Source organism: Neophocaena asiaeorientalis, unplaced genomic scaffold (genome assembly GCF_003031525.2).
Source record: "Neophocaena asiaeorientalis asiaeorientalis breed wild unplaced genomic scaffold, Neophocaena_asiaeorientalis_V1.1 scaffold63, whole genome shotgun sequence".
Classification (NCBI taxonomy): Eukaryota; Metazoa; Chordata; class Mammalia; order Artiodactyla; family Phocoenidae; genus Neophocaena; species Neophocaena asiaeorientalis.
In genome coordinates this window covers 496860-510212 of record NW_020175195.1, presented here as the reverse complement: position 1 = coordinate 510212, position 13353 = coordinate 496860, and the positions used below count along the sequence as shown (strand labels likewise).

Here is a 13353-nt window from a genome sequence, read left to right as displayed (position 1 = left end):
TCCATCAGTTGTCCATTTTATACATAGTGTCAATAATGTATATGTGTCAATCCCAGTCTCCCAATACCTCCCACCCCACCCTTTTCCCCCTTGGTATCCATACATTTGTTCTCTATGTCTCTGTCTCTTTGCTTTGCAACTTAGATCATCTATAACATTTTTCTACATTCCACATGTACGTGTTATTATATAATATTTGCTTTTCTCTTTCTGACTTACTTCACTCTGTATGACACTCTCTAGGTCCATCCACGTCTCACAAATGACCCAGTTTCATGGCCTTTGTTTTTTAGTCCATTTTATACATAGTGTCAATAATGTATATGTGTCAATCCCAGTCTCCCAATACCTCCCACCCCACCCTTTTCCCCCTTGGTATCCATACATTTGTTCTCTATGTCTCTGTCTCTTTGCTTTGCAACTTAGATCATCTATAACATTTTTCTACATTCCACATGTACGTGTTATTATATAATATTTGCTTTTCTCTTTCTGACTTACTTCACTCTGTATGACACTCTCTAGGTCCATCCACGTCTCACAAATGACCCAGTTTCATGGCCTTTGTTTTTTAGAGTTAGGATATACCTGATATCTTTATTTATTTATTTTTTAAAGATCATTATTGGAGTATAATTACTTTACAATGGTGTGTTAGTTTTGCACCGAGCTGATCTCCCTGTGCTATGCGGCTGCTTCCCACTAGCTATCTAGTTTATATTTGGTAGTGTGTATGTGTCCATGCCACTCTCTCACTTCATCCCAGCTTACAGTTCCCCCTCCCCGTGTCCTCAAGTCCATTCTCTAAGTCTGCATTTTTATTCCTGTCCTGCCCCTAGTTTCTTCAGAACCATTTTTTTCTTTTTTTAGATTCCATATATGTGTTAGTGTATGGTAGTTGTTTTTCTCTTTCTGACTTACTTCACTCTGTATGACAGTCTCCACGTCCATCCACCTCACTACAAATAACTCAATTTCGTTTCTTTTTATGGCTAATATTCCATTGTATATATGTGCTACATCTTCTTTATCCATTCATCTGTTGATGGACACTTAGGTTGCTTCCATGTCTTGGCTGTTGAAAACAGAGCTGCAAAGAACATTGTGGCACATGACTCTTTTTGAATTATAGTTTCCTTAGGGTATATACCCAGTAGTGGGATTGCTGCGTCATATGGTAGTTCTATTTTTAGTTTTTTAAGGAACCTCCATACTGTTTTCCATAGTGGCTGTATCAATTTACATTCCCACCAACAGTGCAAGAGGGTTGCTTTTTCTCCACACCCTCTCCAACATTTTTTGTTTGTAGATTTTTTTGATGATGGCCATTCAGACCAGTGTGAGGTGATACCTCATTGTATTTTTGATTTGCATTTTGCTAATTGTTAGTGATGTTGAGCATCCTTTCATGTGTTTGTTGGCAATCTGTATATCATCTTTGGAGAAATGTCTACTTAGGTCTTCTTCCCATTTTTGGATTGTGTTGTTTCTTCTTTTGATATTGAGCTGCATGAGCTGCTTATATATTTTGGAGTTTAATCCTTTGTCAGTTGCTTCGTTTGCAAATGTTTTCTCCCATTCTGAGAGTTGTCTTTTTGTCTTGTTTATGGTTTCCTTTGCTGTGAAAAACCTTTTAAGTTTCATCAGGTCCCATATGCTTGTTTTCGTTTTTATTTCCATTTCTCTAGGAAGTGGGTCAAAAAGGATCTTGCTGTGATTTATGTCATAGAGTGTTCTGCCTATGTTTTCCCCTAAGAGTTTGATGGTGTCTGGCCTTACATTTAGGTGTTTAATCCATTTTGAGTTTATTTTTGTGTATGGTGTTAGGGAGTGTTCTAATTTCATTCTTTTACATGTACCTGTCCAGTTTTCCCAGCACCACTTATTGAAGAGGCTGTCTTTTCTCCATTGTATATTCTTGTCTCCTTTATCAAAAATAAGGTGACCGTATGTGTGTGGGTTTATCTCTAGGCTTTGTATCCTGTTCCATTGATCTATATTTCTGTTTTTGTGCCAGTAGCATACTGTCTTGATTATCGTAGCTTTGTAGTATAGTCTGAAATCAGGGAGCCTGATTCCTCCAGCTCCGTTTTGCTTTCTCAAGATTGCTTTGGTTATTTGGGGTCCTTTGTGTTTCCATACAAATTGTGAAATTTTTTGTTCTAGTTCTGTGAAAAATGCCATTGGTAGTTTGATAGGGATTCCACTGAATATGTAGATTGCTTTGGGTAGTATAGTCATTTTCACAATGTTACTTCTTCCAATGCAAGAACATAGTATATCTCTCCATCTGTTTGTATCATCTTTAATTTCTTTATCAGTGTCTTATAATTTTCTGCATACAGGTCTTTTGTCTCCTTAGGTAGGTTTATTCCTAGGAATTTTATTCTTTTTGTTGCAGTGGTAAATGGGAGTGTTTTCTTAATTTCTCTTTCAGATTTTTCATCATTAGTGTATAGGAGTGCAAGAGATTTCCGTGCATTAATTTTGTATCCTGCTACTTTACCAAATTCAGTGATTAACTCTCGTAGTTTTCTGGTGGCATCTTTAGGATTCTCTATATATAGTATCATGTCATCTGCAAACAGTGACAGTTTTACTTCTTCTTTTCTGATTTGGATTCCTTCTATTTCCTTTCTTCTGACTGCTGTGGCTAAAAGTTCCAACAGTATGTTGAATAATAGTGATGAGAGTGAGCAACCTTGTTTTGTTCCTGATCTTAGTGGAAATGGTTTCAGTTTTTCACCATTGAGAACAATGTTGGCTGTGGGTGTGTCATATATGGCCTTTATTATGTTGAGGTAGGTTACCTCAATGCCTACTTTCTGGAGGGTTTTGGGTGTTGAGTTTTGTCAAAAGCTACATTTTGGAAGTGTTTGAGAAGGATAGGTGTAAGCTCTTCTGTAAGTGTTTGATGGAATTTGCCTGTAAAGCCATCTGGTCCTGGGCTTTTTCTGTTTGAAGATTTTAAATCACAGTTTCAATTTTAGTGCTTGTGATTGGTCTGTTTATATTTTCTATTTTTTCCTGGTTCAGTTTCGGAAGGTTGTGCTTTTCTAAGAATTTGTTCATTTCTTCCAGGTTGTCCATTTTATTGGATATGGTTGCTTGTATTAATATCTCATGATCCTTTGTATTTCTGCAGTGTCAGTTGTTACTTCTCCTTTTTCATTTCTAATTCTATTAATTAATTTATTTTATTTTTGCTGTGCTGGGTCTTCGTTTCTGTGCGGGGGCTTTCTCTAGGTGTGGCAAGCGGGGGCCACTCTTCATTGCAGTGCGTGGGCCTCTCACGATCACGGCCTCTCTTGTTACAGAGCACAGTCTCCAGACGTGCAGGCTCAGTAGTTGCGGCTCATGGGCCTAGTTGCTCTGCGGCATGTGGGATCTTCCCAGACCAGGGCTCGAACCCGTGTCCCCTGCATTAGCAGGCAGATTCTCAACCACTGCGCCACCAGGGAAGCCCCTCTAATTCTATTGATGTGAGTCTTCTCCTTTTTTTTCTTGATGAGTCTGGCTAATGGTTTATCAATTTTGTTTATATGCTTTTGTTTATTTGCTTTTAAGTTTCATTAGGTCCCATTTGTTTATTTTTGTTTTAATTTTCATTACTCCCAGAGGTTGGTCAAAAAAGGTGTTGCTGTGGTTTATGTCAAAAAGTGTTCTGCCTATGTTTTCCTCTAAGAGTCTTGTAGTGTCTGGTCTTACACTTAGGTCTTTAATCCATTTTGAGTTTATTTTTGTGTATGGTGTTAGGGAGTGTCCTAATTTCATTCTTTTACATGTAGCTGTCCAGTTTTCCCAGAACCACTCATTGAAGAGGCTGTCTTTCTCCATTGTATATTTTTGCCTCTTTTGTCATGGATTAGGTGACCATAGGTGCGAGGGTTTATCTCTTTGCCCATTGAATTTTATAGTTTTCTTTCAAGTTGTTGGTGTTCCTGAAATGATTCATGATTTTTGGTTGTGTACTCATTTTTGTATTTCAGAATTGCTATCAGGTTATTCTGTTTTCTGTATAACTGTCTCTAGTGATTGTGTGAGAGAGGTAGGGATTGTAGTTTGGGGATGGGATATGTCATCCTTTCTCTGGGTATTGGCTACTTGAGTCCTTGCTCTGCCCTTCTAGCCTGAATACCTACATTCTCTGCTGTCTCCTCTTCACATGTTCGTGCAGTTTGCTTGGGAGGACATCATGTGTTCTCCTGTGTTGATAAGTCTCATATTTATCTAGAGACTCCTGCTTCTTTTATCTGTACTCGTCTTCCCCTACATGTTAGGGCCTTAAATTCCCCCATTCTTTTCTCTGAAGTTTTCATTCTGATTAGTTTTTATCTTTTAGAATTCCTCTAAATATCTGGTTAGATATTGACACTCTTTTGTTTCACATTCCTATTCCTAATTTATTATTTTTGAAAAATATCTTTTCATTCACTATGTGGCATTGGGTGGAGGGCGGGGAGATGGAGGTAAGCAGCATTGCTCAATTTGCCAAATAGAATCCTTATAAACCATGGGAGTCAGATTCATTGTGAGTATGTTGTGTTTTTTCCTAAGTGGTATAAGAGCTCAGGGTCAAGAATAGTGTACTATAAACTTTCTGCAAGAAGTTCTTTCCTTAAGTTTCTAAAATTGGTTTCTCACGGAGTACCACAAGCATTAGTAACTTTTTATAAATATAGTTATAACTGTGATTACATAATCCTTTAAAAATGTTATTAATTCCTTATACAATTATCATTTTTAATATGCTTTGATATTATCTTTTTATAGTGACATTAAAATAATAGGCAATTTGTCCTCATGGAGGACAACACTCCCTTTTTCTTGCTCTCTGGTGAACGTTGGGGTGGGAGTTGAGCACAGCAAGAGTTATGAGACCACTCACTCTTAGCACTTCTGTGGTCATGATGGAATGTACAGTTTCTTAAGGAAGAGTGATTTTGTTGCAGCTTAAGGATTGGTGTATGTAAGCATAAGAGAGTTTCTTTTGTATTAATTAGTGTTATCTGAATATTTTGATTATTTGTTTGCATTACTGCTAAAAGGTAACAGGAGTAACTTTGTATGACTGAATTTTATATAGTCATGATTTATGACAGGGGTCAGGTAAATATTTTCAGCTTTGTTGGCTATATGATCTCTATTGCAAATATAATTTTGTTATAGCTTGAAAGTCATAAGACAATATGTAAATGAATGAGTGTGACTTTGTTCCAGTAAACTTCAGGACACTAAAACTTGTTTTTCATATAATTTTCACATGCTATGAAATTTTATTCTTTTTTAGATATCCCACATTAAAAAAATATAAAAACCTTTCTAAGTTTATGGGATATATGAAAATCGGTAGTGGGCTGGTTTCCAGCCCCTAATTTAGACTGTATAATAACATGGAAAATATTTATAATATATTGAGTTAAGAAAAAGCAGGTTACAAAACACTATCTGTAGTGTAGTCCCATTTATGTTAAAAAGCAATCATCAGTATACAGATAGCACTAGAAGAAGAACTATCAAAATATTAACTGTGGCTCCCTGTTGGTGATTAGATTATGGGTAAAGTTAAACTTCTGTACTGTGTTCATTTGCATTTTCTGAGTTTTGTACCCTGAATATTTATTATGCTGTTTTTAAAAATAAACATTCTTGTATCAGAAAAAAGTTATTTAAAAACTGACAGGATCTACATTTTCAGCAAAATTGGGTTATTCATTGATTTTTGGGTTTTTTTTTAAACATCTTTATTGGTGTATAATTGCTTTACAATGTTGTGTTAGTTTCTGCTTTATAACAAAGTGAATCCGTTATACATATACATATGTTCTCATATCTCTTCCCTCTTGCGTTTCCCTCCCTCCCACCCTCCCTATCCCACCCCTCTAGGTGGTCACAAAGCACCCAGCTGATATCGCTGTGCTATGTGGCTGCTTCCCACTAGTTATCTACCTTACGTTTGGTAGTGTATAAATGTCCATGCTTCTCTCTCACCTTGTCACAGCTCACCCTTCCCCCTCCCCATATCCTCAAGTCCGTTCTCTAGTAGGTCTGTGTCTTCATTCCTGTCTTACCCCTAGGTTCGTCATGACATTTTTTTTTTCTTTAATTCCATATATATGTGTTAGCATATTAAAATTAGAAAGAATTAGTAGAAGTAGGAAGAAAGGAAGGAAGGAAGGAAGGAAGGAAGAAGAAAAGAAGGAAAGAAAGGGAGGGAGGGAGGGACGGTGGGAGGAAGGAAGGAAGGAAAAAAGAAGGAAGATAAAGTAAAATAAAATAAAGTAAAAAATAATAGAGTTATTAAATTAAAAAATAATTATTAAGAATAAAATTTAAGAAAAAAGGACGGATAGAACCTTGGGACAAATGGTGGAAGCAAAGCTATACAGACGAAATCTCACACAGAAGCATACACATACACACTCACAAAAAGAGGAAAGGGGGAAAAAAATCATAAATCTTGCTCTCAAAGTCCCCCTCCTCAATTTGGGATGATTCGTTTTCTAAAGGAGGGAAGGAAGGAAAGAAGGAAAGAAAGATAAAGTAAAATAAAGTTATTAAAAGTAAAATTAATTATTAAGAAAAAACCAAAAAAAACGTAAGGGTAGAACCATAGGACAAATGGTGGAAGCAAAGCTACACAGACAAAATCTCACACAGAAGCATACACATACACACTCAGAAAAAGAGGAAAAGGGGAAAAAATAATAAATCTTGCTCTCGGAGTCCACCTCAATTTGGGATAATTCGTTGTCTATTCATGTATTCCACAGATGCAGGGTACATCAAGTTGATTGTGGAGATTTAACCCGCTGCACCTGAGGCTGCTGGGAGAGCTTTCCCTTTCACTTCTTTGTTCTCACACCTCCCGGGTTTCAGCTTTGGATTTGGCCCCGCCTCTGTGTGTAGGTCGCAGGAGGGCGTCTGTTCTTCGCTCAGACAGGACGGGGTTAAAGGAGCCGCTGATTCAGGGGCTCTGGCTCACTCAGGCCGGGGGGAGGGAGGGGCACGGAGTGCGGGGCGGGCCTGCGCGGCAGAGGCCAGCATGACGTTGCACCAGCCTGAGGCTCGCCGTGCGTTCTCTTGGGGAAGTTGTCCTTGGATCTCGGGAACCTGGCAGTGGCGGGCTGCACAGGCTCCCCGGAAGGGAGGTGTGGATAGTGACCTGTGCTCGCACAGAGGCTTCTTGGTGGCGGCAGCAGCAGCCTTAGCGTCTCCTGCCCGTCTCTGGGGTCCGCGCTTTTAGTCGCGGCTCGCGCCCGTCTCTGGAGTTCCTTTAAGCAGCGCTCTCAATCCTCTCTCCTCGCGCACAAGGAAACAAAGAGGGAAGAAAAAGTCTCTTGCCTCTTTGGCGGCTCCAGACCTTTTCCCGGACTCCTTCCCGGCTAGCCGGAGTGCACTAACCCCTGCAGGCTGTGTTCGCCGCCAACCCCAGTCCTCTCCGTGCGCTCTGAACAAAGCCCGAGCCTCAGCTCGCACCCCCGCCCGCCCCGGCGGGTGAGCAGACAAGCCTCTCGGGCTGGTGAGTGCTGGTCGGCACTGAGCCTCTGTGCGGGAATCTCTCCGCTTTCCCCTCCGCATCCTGTTGCTGTGCTCTCCTCCGCTGCTCCGAAGCTTTCCCCCTCCGCTACCCGCAGTCTCCGCCCGCGAAGGGGCTTCCTAGTGTGTGGAAAGCTTTCCTCCTTCACAGCTCCCTCCCACTGGTGCATGTCCCATCCCTATTCTTTTGTCTCTGTTTTTTCTTTTTTCTTTTGCCCTACCCAGGTACGTGGGGAGTTTCTTGCCTTTTGGGAGGTCTGAGGTCTTCTGCCAGCGTTCAGTAGGTGTTCTGTAGGAGTTGTTCCACGTGTAGATGTATTTCTGGTGTATCTGTGGGGAGGAAGGTGATCTCTGCGTCTTACTCTTCCGCCATCTTCCCCTCGTCCCCCCGTTCATTGTTAATTAGTCTGATACAATCTGTTTTGTTTACCCTCTGCTTCATTTTTAGCCAACAAGTCCCAAATTTGGAAAAGCTGACTCATATGAAAAACTGGAAAAACTAGGAGAAGGATCTTATGCTACAGTATACAAAGGAAAAAGCAAGTAAGTTCATTAATTTTTGAATATTTCACATGTAAAATATACCTGTTCTCTTACTATTAAGTAACAGTATGTTTAAATAATTTTTATTTAATACACAGTAGATTTTCCTCCCTCAGGTTTTTTGTCGTTATCGTTGTTGTCTTAACAACTGTAAAAGTCAGTAGAATTGCTTTTCTCCGCAAGCAAACAGGTTTGCAGACCTGTCCAATTTATCTTTTCTGTTCTTCCTCTCTTCCAACTTTGTTTTCTCTTTCTCTCATTGGAACCCTCAAATGAGAATTCATTTCCAGGTGAATGATGTGATTAATTTCTTATGGAGGTTTAGCATTTGCTTAAGAATAAGAGTACTGTTTTGACAAAGCCAAATTATTGATTATTCTTGACATCTTTTTAAGTTGAGTTTTTACTCCATCTTTCAGAAGTCACTTAATTAAACAAACTGCAAACTCTTTCTTTCTTCCTGTGTCCTTTGGCGTCATGCTGCATATATTTCCACACAGAGAAACAACTCTTCCCCCCTTTGTCCTCTTCCTCCACATTCTCTCTCAGGGTCAGGGCACAGATTTGGGTTCTTAAAAAGCTTGCCCCTATATGTTTCTGATAGGCCTCCTCCCTCTCCCATATTGAATAAGAGCACAGATTTGGTGGCATGTAGCTTGTAGAAACTTTTAATACTCTTCCTGAAATAACCACAGGAGACAAAAGCCTCATTTTACCTTAATAACAGTACCAAGCAGTGTTGAAAAATTTTTTTCTAAACTATCCTTGTTATTGTCTCCCTCTTAAGTCATTGTATAAGATAGGAAATTCTCACTAATTACTCAGCAGTAATTGAATTACTAACTAAGCTAAGTAATTAAAGAGAGAAGACAATTCTCTGAAGGATCATTCTAAACACATAATTGGAAATTTTGACTATGTGCTTATTTAGGTACTCTTTGGCTTTTCTGGAATGTAGTCTTATACCTTTGTTCATAGTTTTCAAGTTAAGATGAAGCAGTATTCCTGATAAAGGAAGATATGTAAGTAAGGAAATTCAGAAATGCTGTAGATCAAAATTGAGTATTACTTTTGACTCTTAGACATTTGCCCAAAAAAAGCCTTTAAAAAATTTGAATAGAAAAAAAATATGATGGGGAAGGAAAAAAAATATCTAGAGGGCTGTTAATGACTTCATTGTGTCTCTTAAGCATTATGGAATGTCATGGTAATGGCATAAATGGTTGAGTTAATTTCAGTAGTGGTTGTGTCCCAAGTTTTTGTATTTTTTCCTATGGAAAAATAGTACTCTACTGTGTAAAAATTACTTGAACCTTTCATGTTAATAAGGTGAAGATAACTACACTGGATTAAGCAGTTATTTTGTATAAAATATGGCGTATTCATTGTCTCATTTATTCTTCACAACACTCTATAAGAAAGGTCCCATTTTTATATTATTATAATCTCTGCTGGACCAGACATCTTGGTGCTTAGAGAAATTTAGTCACTTGTCCAAGTCAGTACAGGTTATTAGTGACAGAACTTGTCTTGGCTCATGTCTTTCTGGTTTGAGGTCATCTTTTCCTAACCATTTTACATACTGCTTCCACAGGATAAGGCCTTCTTGGAAAGACTTGGTCCTTGTTGAGTATTCCAGATGGTTCTCCCAGATGCTCTGATTTGTTTTAATGGTGGATCAAACAGAAGCAAACATACTATTTCATTATAAGGAAATAAACCAATCATTTTGAAGTGCCTTCCCACCAAAGATATGCTCAGCTAATTTCCAAATGCAAGATAATAACTATTAAATGTTTAACTTTAAGATTTATGACAAAATCTTGAAAGGTAGTTGAAACATTCTCCATTTATTATGCCCAAATAAAAGAAAGACTGCAATCTTTGAGAAGGATAGTTCTGGACAGTTAATACTTTTCACTCCAGCAGGTCTCAGTGTATCTTGTCAGGATTTCTCAAGCAGTTTAAAGCTTGATGATGACATGTACTATTTAATTTCCTCCAGCTGGAGATGAAAGCCGTTGACCACTCACCTGCTTTAGGAGATGACAGGCTGCTTGTGCTTATTTGCTTTATGGTGGCAAGGTCAGGCCAAAGAACAACAGTTACGTGCCATCTAGCAACATTAAGAGAGCTGAATTTGGTATGCCTCCTAAAGCACTACGTAATTTAAAGAGTCAACTGAATGTTAGGATCCCTGTTCCAGTACGCCTCACCTTTCCCATAGCTGTCTGCATCCCTGCCTCCATCTTTAAACGTTATATTTAGCATCTACCCCAAGAGCAGCTATCGTTATCTTGCAACAAAGCTGCATGGCATTTGTAGAGATACCCATGATACTCAGTTGGTGAGCATTTTATATATATGTGTATTGAATTACAGGTGTCAAGTTTGGATTTTGCAATAAACCTCATTGTATTTGTTTGCTAGGACTGCTAAAACAAATACCATAGAGTGGGTGGCTAAAACAACAGAAATTTATCATCTCTTAGTTCTGGAGGCTAGATCTAAGATCAAGGTATTGGCAGAGTTGGTTTCTTTCTGAGGGTTGGTCCTGTAAGGGAGAATCTGTTCCATGCCTCTCTCCTAGCTTCTGCGGTGTGCTGGCAATCTTTGGCATTCCTGGCTCGTAGATGCATCACCCTGATGTCTGCCTTCGTGGTCACATGGTGTTCTCTCTCTTGGTGTGTTTGTCTCCACATCCAAATTTCCCCTTTTTATAAGACTACTAGTCATTTTGGATTAGGGCCCACTGTAATGACCTCATTTTAGCTTGATTACTTCTGTAAAGACCCTATTTCTAAATAAGGTCACATTCTGAGGTTTTAGAGGTTAGAACTTCAACATATCTTTTTTGGAGGATACAGTTCAATCTATAACACTCATTAATTTCAAACCTCACTAATTTGGCATTTTGTTCATGATAATATTCTTCTTCATCTCCATTTATGATATATGTAAGTCTTATTTCATGGTTCAAATATATGAGCAAAGGATATCCCCCCATCAAAAGATTTGTGTAATTGTTGACTTTGATACAGTTGCTGTCAGCCATTGTTTAGAAACCTGAGAAGAAGTACAAAGACTTTTTATTACTCTTGAATTCTCTTGAGTTTCTTATTCCTGTAGGGATACATAGGTTGGGGAGAAGTTGACTGAGATTCCTGTACTGTGTAGCCCCCTTGGTAATGAGCTTGCCTCTAAAGAATGTGGCTGGTTAACTGCAACCATTTCAACATACAACACTCACAAATAAGTTTTCCTATTAAAAAAAAAAACTTTTGAACTTCCCACGGTTTTATATTTGAGTAGAGATTTGTTTTGTTTTGAAACCAGTGTTCTCCAGCTTCTTAATACTTTCTTTGTGCATGTGTGTGTTTCTGTCTGGGGAAGGGAGGCAGTTTATCATCACTCTTGCTACTAATCTTTATCCTAGTTTGATTTCCTGGTTATGTTCTCTCTTCTAAATCCCTGTAGCATTTAATTTAGGATTTTAAAAAATCATGCAGTGTATAATGTACTACATTTTAAAACATGTGGCATTTAAAAATGTCTTTAGTTCAGCCCCTTGAAATCATCTGTTTCCCAAGGACATTTGTATCAATACATTAAGAGACTGGTTAACAGTTTTTTAGCTTATTTAATTAATGACGAGTGTTTGTTATGTTGTTTTTATGCCCCTTCTATGCTGTAGGTGAAAAAGAGGGAATTTAGATACAGATTCTGCCCTCAGGAAACTTAACAGTCTGGACGGAAGATGGTCCATATATGTAAAGAACTCTGTATAAGTTAGAACGTAGTGTATTCTATATAAGATAGAATGCAGTAAGAAAGGCCCAGGTAAAATGCTGTGGGGTTTCAAAAGGAAGGAAGAGAGGATGAGGTTGAATAAAGTATTTTAAATGTGTGCTCTCCAGTGGTGACTGAATTCATAGCCTCATGTGCTTTGAAATCAAGCCTCCCTCATCACTGTGTATATTTGTAGGACTCCTTGGGAGAGTTCCCTTTTGGGACTTGGTCCTCTAATCACATTATAATGAAATTTTCACCAGACTCTTCACAAAATCTGTTAAAGCCTGAGGGCCTTAAAGTAAAATCAATTATTTATTTGAATTATTGTGCAAATTTTGATAAAAGCGAAAGTGTTATGTTTGAGTGTTCAAGTGGGACTGGCATTAGACAGTATAATTTGGACGGGTTGGTGGGTTGTTTATATGTGAGCACCCACGGATGCCTGGCTGTTGTAGGTAAGAGCTATGAGCACCAGCCACCTCAACTCCCAAACTTGGAGTATGGTGGGACCTGTGTGTTCCTCAGCACACTGGGATCTGCAGTTGGAGTGCGCCCGAGTTCCCCCCGACCCCATGCCTGAACCCCCAGTTCTCCCGGGTTCCACACCCTTCCCCAAGTGGTGAGAAGCTATAAACCTTTACTCTTGCCCGGGACAGACTCCTCTCTTTTCCTTCCTACTTTAAAGGATTGTGAGGCTGTAGCTGCTTGCTTTTGCCTTTCTCATGCTTCTAGTGTCATTTACAGAAAGAAAAAGTTTGCTCTTTGTTCCATCTCTGGAATTAGAGTATTGGACTTACTCAGACTAAGTCCTCCCACAGATGACCCTGATTTCTGGTCATTTTTTTCCTGCTTATCTTCAGTTTCTGTTGAGGTGAAGATGCCAAAGCCTTACTCCTGCGGGAGCCTGCTAAACAGAGGAGCCGGCCCAAACTGGTCTGTACCAGCTGTAAATTGTTATCTCAGGTCCATAAGAACAATGGAGGAATTTGGTCACTTTATGTAACATGAGATTTATGTGATTGAAAATGCCAGTCTTCTTTTAGCATTTCATTCTGCCAGTGTGTGCTGAATCATTGAACTTGAATTCAAGGACCTCATAAATTGAGAGGCTAGGCCAAACCAAGACTGAAATACACTAAATACATTTCAAAGAGCTCTTCAAAGCCACCTGAGAAATAGGAGGAAGAAATACTGCTAATTAAAACAAGCAGCAGCAAGAAGAAAGGCAGCAGCAGTCAGCCACCTTTTTAGAATATGTGAGATTAAAGAGGTGGCTCTTACTGCTGGCCCTGAAGGTCAGCTCCACTGAAACACTATCAGGAGGAGTTTGAAGAATTCTGAAAGTCGGAAATCCCCAGATGGAAAACAGTGGACTCCTGGTTCACTGAAGTTTCAATCTTAAGTGTTGACACCTGGACTGTCATGCTGACTCCAGCATCCTGAGAGGTTATCTACCCACAAACGAAACTCTGTACAAAA

General features: G+C 39.1%; 1 protein-coding gene across 1 annotated transcript in view; it reads left to right on the top strand.

The window, feature by feature from the left end:
• CDK14 (cyclin dependent kinase 14) overlaps positions 1–13353 on the top strand; it is a 568043-nt gene that overhangs the window by 153829 nt on the left and 400861 nt on the right. Inside the window, exon 4 of the mRNA XM_024765183.1 lies at positions 7988–8082. Within this exon, the coding sequence (XP_024620951.1) occupies positions 7988–8082 (95 nt within the window). The remainder of the gene's footprint in view (positions 1–7987; positions 8083–13353) is intronic.